General features: G+C 45.3%; 1 protein-coding gene across 1 annotated transcript in view; it reads right to left on the bottom strand.

The window, feature by feature from the left end:
- LOC116367776 (centrosomal protein of 112 kDa-like) overlaps positions 1-10,075 on the bottom strand; it is a gene marked incomplete at its 3' end in the record, with an annotated part of 41,755 nt that extends 31,680 nt beyond the window's left edge. Inside the window, exons 1-2 of the mRNA XM_031818940.1 lie at positions 9,828-10,075; positions 749-898 (exon numbers count right to left, since the gene is read on the bottom strand). Of these exons, the coding sequence (XP_031674800.1) occupies positions 749-898; positions 9,828-9,938 (261 nt within the window). The remainder of the gene's footprint in view (positions 1-748; positions 899-9,827) is intronic.
- Positions 10,076-14,476: the final 4,401 nt, after the last annotated feature.

The raw sequence follows: 14,476 nt of genomic DNA, 5'->3' as shown, positions 1-14,476 counted from the left end.
CAGGAGTTTCAGCCTTAACCAACCACCTACACAGTGTAATGTAGTTTACAACAGTTCAATCAGGAAGGCTGGTCTGAATGCTTGTTTCACTTCATCCTGTAAGCAGAACACAATTCACTTTGTTTTCTATTCTACGGGCATAGTGGGAATGAAGACAAACATATCTTCAGCATGGCGTCTTGTTTCTTCTCCTGTTTCCTGTTAGCCATGTGAGGAATGTCATTCACCTATTTACCTTTAGCCAATCAGCACAGCCCAGTAATGCACATTCCTCACGCTGACTGTTCAACCTATGGGCTCACCTATCACCTTCCTCTCTCTCAACCAATGGGTGTACATCTTGGGAAGGATTTATATGTCAACTTACCCATGTTCTCTCGCTTGCTGTTTTTCAACTAAAGTTTTTGACAACCACTATTTAATCAAATGCAATATTACATTGTGTCTCTGATGTTGATTCAGCTGAGCCTGTACTCTATTGAACTGTATTATATCCTAACCCAACTAACTGGTAAACACAAGAAAAGATGTCTGCCATCTTGGACATTGACAAATGTCATCCACACAATAAAGAATGTAGTAATGATCAACAGTGACAGTTTGGGAGATGGACAGATATCCAGTGGGGTTATCCTTTACCTTGAGGCTCAGTAGTGTGCCCATTGTAGTGTCTTTAACAGACTGTGGCGTGCACTACTGATGTCTACTATATAGTAGTGTCCTTTGCAGAATGTCCATGAAACTTTACCTTGTTCTTAGTGTCTGTGTGGCGGCTCATCTGCCTCCTCTCATCATCCCAGCGAGCTGTAGCCTCATTCAACTGTCTCTCCTTCTCCTGCTGCTGCCGCAAGCCCTCCTCCTTAGCACCACACACTGAGGTCTGCAGCTCCGCTATCAACTATGGAGAGAGGGATGAGAGAGACACAGATTAGATGGGAGAGGGAGAAGGGGGTGATGGGTTGGGATGAGAGAGGGAGAGACAAATTGAGAGGGGACAACAGTGACCCCTGAGGAGCACCATTCCAAGAGGGTTGATATAGATACATCCCCATATGACACAAACCGTATAAACACACTCTAAAAACTGACTCTGGGGGTCATGGTTGGTGACCCCTGACCTGACCTCAAGATAATTATATTTGTCATTGAACACCAAATGGGAATTGATTAGCCAAGTCCTAGGTCCAGGTGTCTAGTGTTCGGTACAGTACAGTTCAGTCCTAGGTCTCTAGTCCTCTGTACAGTTAAGTTTAGTCGTAGGTCTCTAGTCCTCTGTACAGTACAGTTCAGTCCTAGGTCTCTAGTCCTCTGTACAGCACAGTTCAGTCCTAGGTCCAGGTCTCTAGTCCTCTGTACAGTACAGTTCAGTCCTAGGTCCAGGTCTCTAGTCCTCTGTACAGTACAGTTTAGTCCTAGGTCCAGGTCTCTAGTCCTCTGTACAGTACAGTTCAGTCCTAGGTCAAGGTCTCTAGTCCTCTGTACAGTACAGTTCAGTCCTAGGTCTAGAGTCCTCTGTACAGTACAGTTTAGTCCTAGGTCCAGGTCTCTAGTCCTCTGTACAGTACAGTTCAGTCCTAGGTCCAGGTCTCTAGTCCTCTGTACAGTACAGTTTAGTCCTAGGTCCAGGTCTCTAGTCCTCTGTACAGTACAGTTCAGTCCTAGGTCCAGGTCTCTAGTCCTCTGTACAGTACAGTTCAGTCCTAGGTCCTTAGTGCTCTGTACAGTACAGTTCAGTCCTAGGTCCAGGTCTCTAGTCCTCTGTACAGTACAGTTCAGTCCTAGGTCCAGGTCTCTAGTCCTCTGTACAGTACAGTTTAGTCCTAGGTCCAGGTCTCTAGTCCTCTGTACAGTACAGTTCAGTCCTAGGTCCAGGTCTCTAGTCCTCTGTACAGTATAGTTCAGTCCTAGGTCCTTAGTGCTCTGTACAGTACAGTTCAGTCCTAGGTCCTTAGTGCTCTGTACAGTACAGTTCAGTCCTAAGTCCTTAGTGCTCTGTACAGTACAGTTCAGTCCTAGGTCCTTAGTGCTCTATACAGTACAGTTCAGTCCTAAGTCCTTAGTGCTCTGTACAGTACAGTTCAGTCCTAGGTCCTTAGTGCTCTGTACAGTACAGTTCAGTCCCAGGTCCTTAGTGCTCTGTACAGTACAGTTCAGTCCTAGGTCCTTAGTGCTCTGTACAGTACAGTTCAGTCCTAAGTCCTTAGTGCTCTGTACAGTGCAGTTCAGTCCTAAGTCCTTAGTGCTCTGTACAGTACAGTTCAGTCCTAGGTCCTTAGTGCTCTGTACAGTACAGTTCAGTCCTAGGTCCAGGTCTCTAGTCCTCTGTACAGTACAGTTCAGTCCTAGGTCCAGGTCTCTAGTCCTCTGTACAGTACAGTTTAGTCCTAGGTCCAGGTCTCTAGTCCTCTGTACAGTACAGTTCAGTCCTAGGTCAAGGTCTCTAGTCCTCTGTACAGTACAGTTCAGTCCTAGGTCTAGAGTCCTCTGTACAGTACAGTTTAGTCCTAGGTCCAGGTCTCTAGTCCTCTGTACAGTACAGTTCAGTCCTAGGTCCAGGTCTCTAGTCCTCTGTACAGTACAGTTTAGTCCTAGGTCCAGGTCTCTAGTCCTCTGTACAGTACAGTTCAGTCCTAGGTCCAGGTCTCTAGTCCTCTGTACAGTATAGTTCAGTCCTAGGTCCTTAGTGCTCTGTACAGTACAGTTCAGTCCTAGGTCCAGGTCCTTAGTGCTCTGTACAGTACAGTTCAGTCCAAGGTCCAGGTCCTTAGTGCTCTGTACAGTACAGTTCAGTCCTAGGTCCTTAGTGCTCTGTACAGTACAGTTCAGTCCTAAGTCCTTAGTGCTCTGTACAGTACAGTTCAGTCCTAGGTCCTTAGTGCTCTATACAGTACAGTTCAGTCCTAAGTCCTTAGTGCTCTGTACAGTACAGTTCAGTCCTAGGTCCTTAGTGCTCTGTACAGTACAGTTCAGTCCCAGGTCCTTAGTGCTCTGTACAGTACAGTTCAGTCCTAGGTCCTTAGTGCTCTGTACAGTACAGTTCAGTCCTAAGTCCTTAGTGCTCTGTACAGTACAGTTCAGTCCTAAGTCCTTAGTGCTCTGTACAGTGCAGTTCAGTCCTAGGTCCAGGTCTCTAGTCCTCTGTACAGTACAGTTCAGTCCTAGGTCTAGAGTCCTCTGTACCGTACAGTTTAGTCCTAGGTCCAGGTCTCTAGTCCTCTGTACAGTACAGTTCAGTCCTAGGTCCAGGTCTCTAGTCCTCTGTACAGTATAGTTCAGTCCTAGGTCCTTAGTGCTCTGTACAGTACAGTTCAGTCCTAGGTCCAGGTCCTTAGTGCTCTGTACAGTACAGTTCAGTCCAAGGTCCAGGTCCTTAGTGCTCTGTACAGTACAGTTCAGTCCTAGGTCCTTAGTGCTCTGTACAGTACAGTTCAGTCCTAAGTCCTTAGTGCTCTGTACAGTACAGTTCAGTCCTAGGTCCTTAGTGCTCTATACAGTACAGTTCAGTCCTAAGTCCTTAGTGCTCTGTACAGTACAGTTCAGTCCTAGGTCCTTAGTGCTCTGTACAGTACAGTTCAGTCCCAGGTCCTTAGTGCTCTGTACAGTACAGTTCAGTCCTAGGTCCTTAGTGCTCTGTACAGTACAGTTCAGTCCTAAGTCCTTAGTGCTCTGTACAGTACAGTTCAGTCCTAGGTCCTTAGTGCTCTATACAGTACAGTTCAGTCCTAAGTCCTTAGTGCTCTGTACAGTACAGTTCAGTCCTAGGTCCTTAGTGCTCTGTACAGTACAGTTCAGTCCCAGGTCCTTAGTGCGCTGTACAGTACAGTTCAGTCCTAGGTCCTTAGTGCGCTGTACAGTACAGTTCAGTCCTAAGTCCTTAGTGCTCTGTACAGTACAGTTCAGTCCTAAGTCCTTAGTGCTCTGTACAGTGCAGTTCAGTCCTAAGTCCTTCGTGTTCTGTACAGTACAGTTCAGTCCTAGGTCCTTAGTACTCTGTACAGTACAGTTCAGTCCCAGGTCCTTAGTGCTCTGTACAGTACAGTTCAGTCCTAGGTCCTTAGTGCTCTGTACAGTACAGTTCAGTCCTAGGTCCTTAGTGCTCTGTACAGTACAGTTCAGTCCCAGGTCCTTAGTACTCTGTACAGTACAGTTCAGTCCCAGGTCCTTAGTGCTCTGTACAGTACAGTTCAGTCCTAGGTCCAGGTCTCTAGTCCTCTGTACAGTACAGTTCAGTCCTAGGTCCAGGTCTCTAGTCCTCTGTACAGTACAGTTCAGTCCTAGGTCCAGGTCTCTAGTCCTCAGTACAGTACAGTTCAGTCATAGGTCTAGAGTCCTCTGTACAGTACAGTTTAGTCCTAGGTCCAGGTCTCTAGTCCTCTGTACAGTACAGTTCAGTCCTAGGTCCTTAGTGCTCTGTACAGTACAGTTCAGTCCTAGGTCCAGGTCCTTAGTGCTCTGTACAGTACAGTTCAGTCCAAGGTCCAGGTCCTTAGTGCTCTGTACAGTACAGTTCAGTCCTAGGTCCTTAGTGCTCTGTACAGTACAGTTCAGTCCTAAGTCCTTAGTGCTCTGTACAGTACAGTTCAGTCCTAGGTCCTTAGTACTCTGTACAGTACAGTTCAGTCCTAGGTCCTTAGTGCTCTGTACAGTACAGTTCAGTCCTAGGTCCTTAGTGCTCTGTACAGTACAGTTCAGTCCTAGGTCCTTAGTACTCTGTACAGTACAGTTCAGTCCTAGGTCCTTAGTGCTCTGTACAGTACAGTTCAGTCCTAGGTCCTTAGTACTCTGTACAGTACAGTTCAGTCCTAGGACTTGGAGTTTTTCCTTCAGTGACAGACCCTGTTTGTTGCTGTTTTTTTAACAGATGCTGTTTCAGGAAGTGTTTAGTTGAGTCTAAATGGAACAGGAGTTTTTATGCTAATATAAGAGAGAGTGTGGGCAGCAAACAAATGCTGCATTAACATCAAAACACACAGCTTGTTGGAGCCGGATATGAAATGCTTAACATATTTCCCAACAACATGATGTCACTATCTGTAGGACACCATGGGAGACAGAAATGCATCTCTGGTTTAGTTACTATAGGTACAGACTCCATTAGTTAGTGTCAATGGTGTGTCTCAGCAATAGTCTCAGCCATTATCAATCTTCTCACAGTTCTCTGTCTGTCCTGAGAAAGAGAGAGAGAGAGAGAGAGGCAGACATACACACACAGAGAGAGAGAGAGAGGCAGACATACACAGAGAGAGAGAGAGAGAGAGGCAGACATACACAGAGAGAGAGAGAGAGAGAGGCAGACATACACAGAGAGAGAGAGAGAGGCAGACATACACAGAGAGAGAGAGAGAGAGAGGCAGACATACACAGAGAAAGAGGGAGAGAGAGAGGCAGACATACAGAGAGAGAGAGAGAGAGAGAGAGAGAGAGGCAGACATACACAGAGAAAGAGGGAGAGAGAGAGGCAGACATACACAGAGAGAGAGGCAGACATACACAGAGAGAGAGAGAGAGGCAGACATACACAGAGAAAGAGGGAGAGAGAGAGGCAGACATACACAGAGAGAGAGGCAGACATACACAGAGAGAGAGAGAGAGGCAGACATACACAGAGAAAGAGGGAGAGAGAGAGGCAGACATACACAGAGAAAGAGGGAGAGAGAGAGGCAGACATACACAGAGAAAGAGGGAGAGAGAGAGGCAGACATACACAGAGAGAGAGGCAGACATACACAGAGAGAGAGAGAGAGAGAGAGAGAGAGAGAGAGAGAGAGGCAGACATACACAGAGAAAGAGGGAGAGAGAGAGGCAGACATACACAGAGAAAGAGGGAGAGAGAGAGGCAGACATACACAGAGAAAGAGGGAGAGAGAGAGGCAGACATACACAGAGAGAGAGAGAGAGAGAGAGAGAGAGAGGCAGACATACACAGAGAGAGAGGGAGAGAGAGGCAGACATACACAGAGAGAGAGGGAGACATATCGAGAGAGGAGAAAAAAAGCTCCTAGCTTTTTGAAAAGTAGAGTGAGTTTGTGTTGGTTAACTTGTGGTACACACCAAGATGAAAAGGAGCAGCAGTAGCTTTGAAATACTCCAGTCAAAATGAACATTATATTTAAGCTGCAGCTGAGAGAGCAGAGAGAGAGAAGAGAGGGAGAAGAGAGGGAGAAGAGAGAGAGAAGAGAGGGAGAAGAGAGAGAGAAGAGAGGGAGAAGAGAGGGAGACGAGAGAGAGAATAGAGAGAGAAGAGAGAGAGAAGAGAGGGAGAAGAGAGGGAGAAGAGAGAGAGCAGAGAGGGAGAAGAGAGAGAGAAGAGAGGGAGAAGAGAGGGAGAAGAGAGAGAAGAGAGAGAGAAGAGAGGGAGAAGAGAGGGAGAAGAGAGGGAGAAGAGAGGGAGAAGAGAGAGAAGAGAGAGAGAAGAGAGGGAGAAGAGAGAGAGAAGAGAGAGAGAAGAGAGAGAGAAGAGAGAGAGAAGAGAGGGAGAAGAGAGAGAGAAGAGAGGGAGAAGAGAGAGAGCAGAGAGGGAGAAGAGAGAGAGAAGAGAGAGAGAAGAGAGGGAGAAGAGAGAGAGAATAGAGAGAGCAGAGAGGGAGAAGAGAGAGAGAAGAGAGGGAGAAGAGAGAGAGAAGAGAGGGAGAAGAGAGAGAGCAGAGAGGGAAAATAGAGAGAGCAGAGAGGGAGAAGAGAGAGAGAAGAGAGGGAGAAGAGAGGGAGAAGAGAGAGCAGAGAGGGAGAATAGAGAGAGAAGAGAGGGAGAATAGAGAGCAGAGAGGGAGAAGAGAGGAGAGAGAGCAGCGAACAGGGATAAGAGAGGAGAGAGAAGAGGGAGAAGAGAGGAGAGAGAAATGATAAGGTAGAGAGAGAAAAAATAGGAAGAGAGAAAACTACTCGCTCAGGCCCGTTGAACCGCTCGCGCTAGGCTAGACAGACAGACAGATAATTGTTTACTGTACATTAGTTCAACTCAACTCTTCGTTCAACAGTCTTACTGGAATCCTCTCATTGAGTGGGAGTTATGGGAATGAGTGACTTAGCCGACCGCAGAGGGAGAGATTAGACTGATTTAGTCAGCGGGACCAGCCACATGAAAGCAACAAATGGTCCATTATTATGGGAACATCAGTTCTGGGCGTAATAATTATTTTGCTTATAGATTCTCTAGCATCTCGTCTGTAGCCTGGAGTGATATAATGACTCATTAACCCTGTCTTTCTCGTTATTCTTGTACCTTTATACCTAGTCTCATATCGAGGGCTTCATCCGACTGTACTGTACTGTAATTGTCACAGGCTGGTTGGTAGCTCTGTTTAGGCTGGGTTTGCCTCATCTCAAAGTGAACATACAGAATGAAAGGCAGTTGCAGGGCCTCTCAGAGGCCGGCTGGCACTTTTATCAGTTCTCTATGACAGACAGAGTGTGACACAATGAACTCACTCGGGCCTTAACAAGAACCAGAAGAAAGTGAACTAATGCACTCCCAGATCAGAAGCAACAAATAGTTACATAACACCCAGAAGGGCATGATTGTCATTTACATCACTTATCTTTCAGTTATTGCCTGATTCTACTAGGATGTTAAGTACTTCTATGCATGAAATAATAATAATAGTAGTAAAGATGTGTTTCCTGCTCCTAACTGGATTCAACTTGTTATTACAAGCCTTTCCCATGTTCAACCAGCAGCAGTGTTGAGATAAAGGGCTGGGGGAGCTCCCGGGGACCCCCACTGTTGCCTCATCATTAACCAGAGAAGAGAAACAAACCGGGCTGGGTTCAGAGGTCGCTCAGGAAGGCCACGCTCAGCAAGACGATTAAGCGGCCCGGATTTCAGAGACGCTAATTATCGAAGCTCAAAGGACCCTGTGTGTGTGTGTTGTATGAGTGTGTGTTTGTTCACACTGTGTGTGTGTGTGTGTGTGTTGTGTGTGCATGCATCCACACTGCATGTGTGTACCCTAGTGCCCTCAGGATAACGTATGGCTGCTTGCTCTGTTTAAATTGGGATACTACTACCCATGCTGCAGTGCTCTCCCTGCGAGAGAGATCGATGACCTCTGACAGACACTTAGGGGTTACACAGTGAGGGCAGCCTCCAAGGTTCAAAGGCCCTCTGTTTACATTCGATCCAGTTGCCCCCAGGGCTCCTATGCATTAAAACCTATTTAGTCCCGACACAACACCTTTGAAAGTCAAGCAGCTAACACATGCTACAAATACCAACAAATAGCGTGCTTTAATATGGTGGGTAGACTTCCTCTTAACTTAGAAATAAACACATGCATGTATAATGTCCTTAGAGCGTTGGGTTCAGTCATTGTCGAACACATGGAACTGGGGTTTTCAGCAACAGAATGCAGAGGAAGGGTGTTAAGTTGAACTCGTGCGAGCATTAGTTGCACCCCTTCAAAACAGAGGATTAATCTTTTGCAGCCTCTGTTGACGGAAACTTTACCTCGCCACATAGCAAAGACGAGTAAACACAGAGTGAACTTTCAACTACCACCCGAGACACGTTTGATGTCGGGGGCATTGTGCAACTTCATAAGCTCCTGTTTTCTCACAACATCTGCTTGTCAACCTCGCTTTCAACTCAACGCTGCCGACGTCAAAAGTGGACCCAAAACAGGGGATTGAAAAAAAAGAGGGTGAGAAAGACAAAATAGTTTCTTCTAAGGTCATGATTTAGCAATTAAAGCCTGTGATGGAATATGATATTTCACCCCTATATTTCAGATTAGGATAGATCTAATCTTCTTTGTTTTCAAACATAAAAACAGTGACTTGTGTTTTTTAAATGTTGTACTGCCCAGCTAAAAGGCGCTTTGAAGCCACAGTCTGAAATCTGGGAATCTTTTCAACGGTCATTTCAATTCTTTATATTTTTGCTTAAAAAACAAATCTCAGACTGTAGCTTTAAAGCCTCCCACATGTCCAAACAGAGCGAGACGAGAGAGAGAGAGAGAGAGAGAGAAAGAAAGGGTAGAATGAGGGAAGAATGGAGAAGAGGAGGAATGGCCTGGTGGTTTTGATTCATGAACAGAGAGGAGAGTTCCTCTGGCTTTAACTGCTCTCAGTCTGAGGAGATTAGGTTTAATGTTAAACATATGGTCCTGGCCAGAGAGGAGAACCTTCAAACAACACCCCTGACGTCATGGCCAGGGAAGGGGAGCGGGAGAGAGAAAGAGAGGGGGGAGAACGAACAAGTGTGTGCATGTGTGTTAATGTGTGTGTGCATGCGTGTGTGTGTGTGATAGGCACCTAAAAGGTACCTAAAACCCTCATATCTTCCAGCTAATCCCACCTGGGTTCCGTATTGCTGTATGCAAGGCGGTGCAAACACATAAATAGGATTCTATATATGGATTAAAGGCAAATCTGAACATTGTGAAACAACTAGAATCAAACAGTAAAGTCTACCTCTTGGGTATATAACCTGGCTAACTAACTGGGCCAGGTTTCCACACCACCTGTGAAGTGCCTGGACCAAAGCCTGGCTAACCTTCACCTCAGATGCCTCTGGACGTTACACAAAGGCATAAGAGATAGAAATAGAGAGAGAGAGGAGAGAGATGAAAGAAAGAAAAACCTAGGAGGTAGAGCTTAGACATTTAAACATGTAGATAAATTTGTCTGCAGCATTACGTTAAACTTGGTGTGTGGTATATATGTGTGTGTTGTAAAAGTGTGTGTGTGTGTATTTGTGTTTAAGCAGGGAGGGAAGGGGGGAGTGTATATTGTTTCTCACAGCTCCCGCCCGACTGAACGTTTGTGTGCTTTTTCCCAACAAATCTTCCAAAAAAGAAGGCCAAAAACAGGAAAAGATAAGTGTTTACCTGAGCAGACTTTGCAAGCTTCTGACTGTATTCCTTCTCAATCTGCTTTAGCCTGGTGTTCGTCTGCAACACAAAGTGGAGAGAGGGAAAGAGAGAGTAAGAGATTTGCATACAGACACACACAAGACATAGAGGGAAAGAGAGAGAAAGACAGTGAGGTTTGAAATTGGACCTGTTTGTAGGAAGTACACACACACACACACACACACACACAGCCGTTGACCCCTGTCTCTTGGCAGTGTCCCCCTGCCTGCCTGTCGCTGGGCTGGCGTTACTCTGGGCACAGTGCCAGGCTCCACGCCCCTGTGGCAGCAGCAGCCAGTGAGTGGCCTGGGGGCACACCGCTCCCTCTGATGCCCTGCCAACCATTCATCACTTAACAGGAAGAGGGGGAGAAATCAGCCACGGCTGCCAATTATCAGGGAAAAACAGAAGGAAACTGGGACAGGGGAGACACAACATGGAGGAAGAACATACAGACCAACAGACACAACATGGAGGAAGAACATACAGACCAACAGACACAACATGGAGGAAGAACATACAGACCAACAGACACAACATGGAGGAAGAACATACAGACCAACAGACACAACATGGAGGAAGAACATACAGACAACATGGAGGAAGAACATACAGACAACATGGAGGAAGAACATACAGACAACATGGAGGAAGAACATACAGACAACATGGAGGAAGAACATACAGACACAACATGGAGGAAGAACATACAGACCAACAGACACAACATGGAGGAAGAACATACAGACCAACAGACACAACATGGAGGAAGAACATACAGACCAACAGACACAACATGGAGGAAGAACATACAGACACAACATGGAGGAAGAACATACAGACCAACAGACACAACATGGAGGAAGAACATACAGACACAACATGGAGGAAGAACATACAGACCAACAGACACGACATGGAGGAAGAACATACAGACCAACAGACACCACATGGAGGAAGAACATACAGACACAACATGGAGGAAGAACATACAGACCAACAGACACAACATGGAGGAAGAACATACAGACACAACATGGAGGAAGAACATACAGACCAACAGACACCACATGGAGGAAGAACATACAGACCAACAGACACAACATGGAGGAAGAACATACAGACCAACAGACACAACATGGAGGAAGAACATACAGACACAACATGGAGGAAGAACATACAGACCAACAGACACAGTGTTATAGGCAGACAGACAGACAGATGGAAACAGAGACGGACAGACAGACAGACGGAAGGACAGATTGACAGACAGACAAAATGTGATAAAGGCAGACAGACAGAAGGACAGATTGACAGACAGACAAAATGTGATAAAGGCAGACAGACAGAAGGACAGATTGACAAACAGACAAAATGTGATAAAGGCAGATAGACAGAAGGACAGATTGACAAACAGACAAAATGTGATAAAGGCAGATAGACAGAAGGACAGATTGACAAACAGACAAAATGTGATAAAGGCAGATAGACAGAAGGACAGATTGACAAACAGACAAAATGTGATAAAGGCAGACAGACAGGAGTGTTTTTGACTTGTGCATTCTGGGTTTTATTCTTCGTCCACTTGGAAAGGTCATTAACAGCCAGCTAGAACCACACATAGATAAGACATTTCACAATAAGCAACCAATTACTATCTCTACATAATGACTCATCACGGAGAGGGTACAGAGCACTGTGAGATAAATATGTAGATATCACCTCAACATCAACTTTATATAGCTCTGATGTCACAGACATGTCTGTACAGGTTCAGTGTCAGTCTGGTCTTTCTACATCTCCACTGTGACTGGTTCTGTTCTAACTCTCTCTCTCCCCCCCCTCTCTCTTTCTCTCCCCCCCCCCTCTCTTTGTCTCCCCCCCCCTCTCTCTTTGTCTCCCCCCCCCCCTCTCTCCCCTCTCTCTCTTTCTCTCTGAATGTTGAAACTACTGCTGAAATACAGGATGACTCGAGCACAGAGTACCGGCGAGATTCCACAGGTCAGTCCTGACAACAGATTAGTACTGTCTAAACATCACCCTTTCAGATCAGCTCTCTTCTGGTGGCACTGACAGACAGACAGACATATTAAGAGACAGACTCTCTGTAATGCTCTGTATTAGCAACACACCCCTAAAACCCCCATCAACGCCGTGGGCCTGGCCCTGCTCCCAACACTTCCTGACAAACGGCAAAGGAACAGCGGGCCACTGTCGAATGGACACACCTGTCACCACGGATACAGGCAGCCGTCACCACGGATACGGCTCTTGTATGTCTTCCTGTCTGTCTGTTTGGCTTTGAAAGTCTCTCGTCTGTCTCTCTGTCTCTCTAGGGGCCTTACCGGCTGATGAGAGAGAGAGAACAAAGCCAGGCGTGAACGACAGAAGAGAAATAAAGGAGAGAAAAGACAGGAGAACAAAAACACTGTCGGCCCTAAATGTTCCTCCTGCACCTGACAGACAGGCAGACTGACACGTCCATCCATTCCCCCAGCCTGCCTTTGTTGCTATAGAGACTGTCCTGCTTTGACTCCAGCCTGATTAAAGTCCACTGTTGGGCTAAGCGTGTGTCTGCTTCAACACATACGGTTTTAGTCTAATGAAAATAAACTCTTTATGATAACCCACAGAGACGACACACACAACTCATGGGAATATAGGAGAACACTGTATATATCTAAACCACAGGGAAACCCTACACTAATGCAGAAAGTTATCTACTTTATATCCAATACACATTAATAGTGTTACTGTTCTGAGACAACAAAGTTAACACACAAAAGACCATCAGGTCTAAAGTAGACAAACATTTTTAAGAGAGTGTGTGTGTGTACTTTAAAGTGGACTACCTGCACAGCCTGCCCAAAAGTGTCTTAGCGCTGAAGGCTCTTTGAGGCCGTATCAGACTCTTCAATCGTTTAATAATCCTGGCTGGCGTGGAGCGGTGAGCGGCTGAGGCTGCCTTTGAAGTGTGTGTGTGAGGAACAGTGGAAGTGTATCTGAAGGCAGGAGCATGCACCGCTTACCAGAACTTAATTAACAATCTGCAGCTGGAACCGGGCCAGACTCTCTCTCACACACACACACACACACACACACACACACACACACACACACACACACACACACACACACACACACACACACACACAACCACACAACACACACAACACACACACCACACCCACACACACCACACCACACCACACCACACCACACCACACCACACCACACCACACCACACCAAGGTACAGACAGGTGTACTGCACTTTCTCTTTCCTTAGAATAGGGTGTGTGTGCAGGAGAAGGAGGGGGCAGCTTTGGGAAAACATCTCCACAATCATGGTTTGCCAGAGGTTTATCATCCCTTGTGTTTCCTTAGCTAAGTCACAAAACACATACTGTTTATTGCATTGTATACATCACATGCTGAAGACAGCCCTTTTGGAAAAACCACATGATTTCAGGTTACATTTCCACGTGAAACTTTATAATACATTTACATTTGAGTCATTTAGCATACGCTCTTATCCAGCTCGACTTACAGTAGTGAGTTGATTCATTCGTACTGGTCACCATAGAACCATGTGTTTTTGGAACACTTCACATTAGTGATGTGGGGGAAAGATGTGGACAGTTACATATCGCAATATTATTTGACGATAATATATCGATACTCTGACTCCGAGTATTGACTTGTTAGGTAGCGTAAGTTAGTGCTAGTCGGATGTACCTACGCAGAAACTCGTTTTTTTCCTCCTATAGCTTGTTCTCGATCTAGCACTTTTATTTCCATGACTGCTTTTTATCATGGCTCTCTTGGTCTCTCGGCAGCCAGACATACAGTGCTTTCGGAAAGCATTCAGACCCCTTGACTTTTCCACATTTTGTTCCATTACAGCCTGATTCGAAATGGATTAAATACATTTTCATCCGCATTAATCTACACACAATACCCCATTAATCTACACACAATACCCCATTAATCTACACACAATACCCCATTAATCTACACAACAACCATTAATCTACACACAATACCCCATTAATCTACACACAATACCCCATTAATCTACACACAATACCCCATTAATCTACACACAATACCCCATTAATCTACACACAATACCCCATTAATCTACACACAATACCCCATTAATCTACACACAATACCCCATTAATCTACACACAATACCCATAAAGACAAAAGCAAAAACTGGTTTTTAGAATAAAAAAAACACGTATTTTAAAAATGTAAAACAGAAATACCTTAGTTACATAATATTCAGATACTTTGCTACAATATAAAAAGAGATGTGAGGTCAGTTGTTCACATGTGTCACATTTACAGTTCTCATGTTAACACCACCTTTCATTAACATGCAGATTCACATGTCAAAAAAACCTTCATACGTGAAAATCTACTTCGCATGTGGAATTGCATTTGTATCCCATGTTGTCACATTTACTTCACATGAGATCATGCTTTCACATGTTATTTATTACATGTTGATTTGACATGTTGTATCATGTTATCACATTAACTTCAATGTGAATTCATTTGTTTTTTCTGTAAAGGAGGATATTCTTCCACATGGAACTTTTTCCCAGGTATGTTTTAG

Source organism: Oncorhynchus kisutch, unplaced genomic scaffold, assembly GCF_002021735.2.
Source record: "Oncorhynchus kisutch isolate 150728-3 unplaced genomic scaffold, Okis_V2 scaffold1727, whole genome shotgun sequence".
Lineage (NCBI taxonomy): Eukaryota > Metazoa > Chordata > Actinopteri > Salmoniformes > Salmonidae > Oncorhynchus > Oncorhynchus kisutch.
This window is presented reverse-complemented; position numbering and strand designations above follow the sequence as displayed.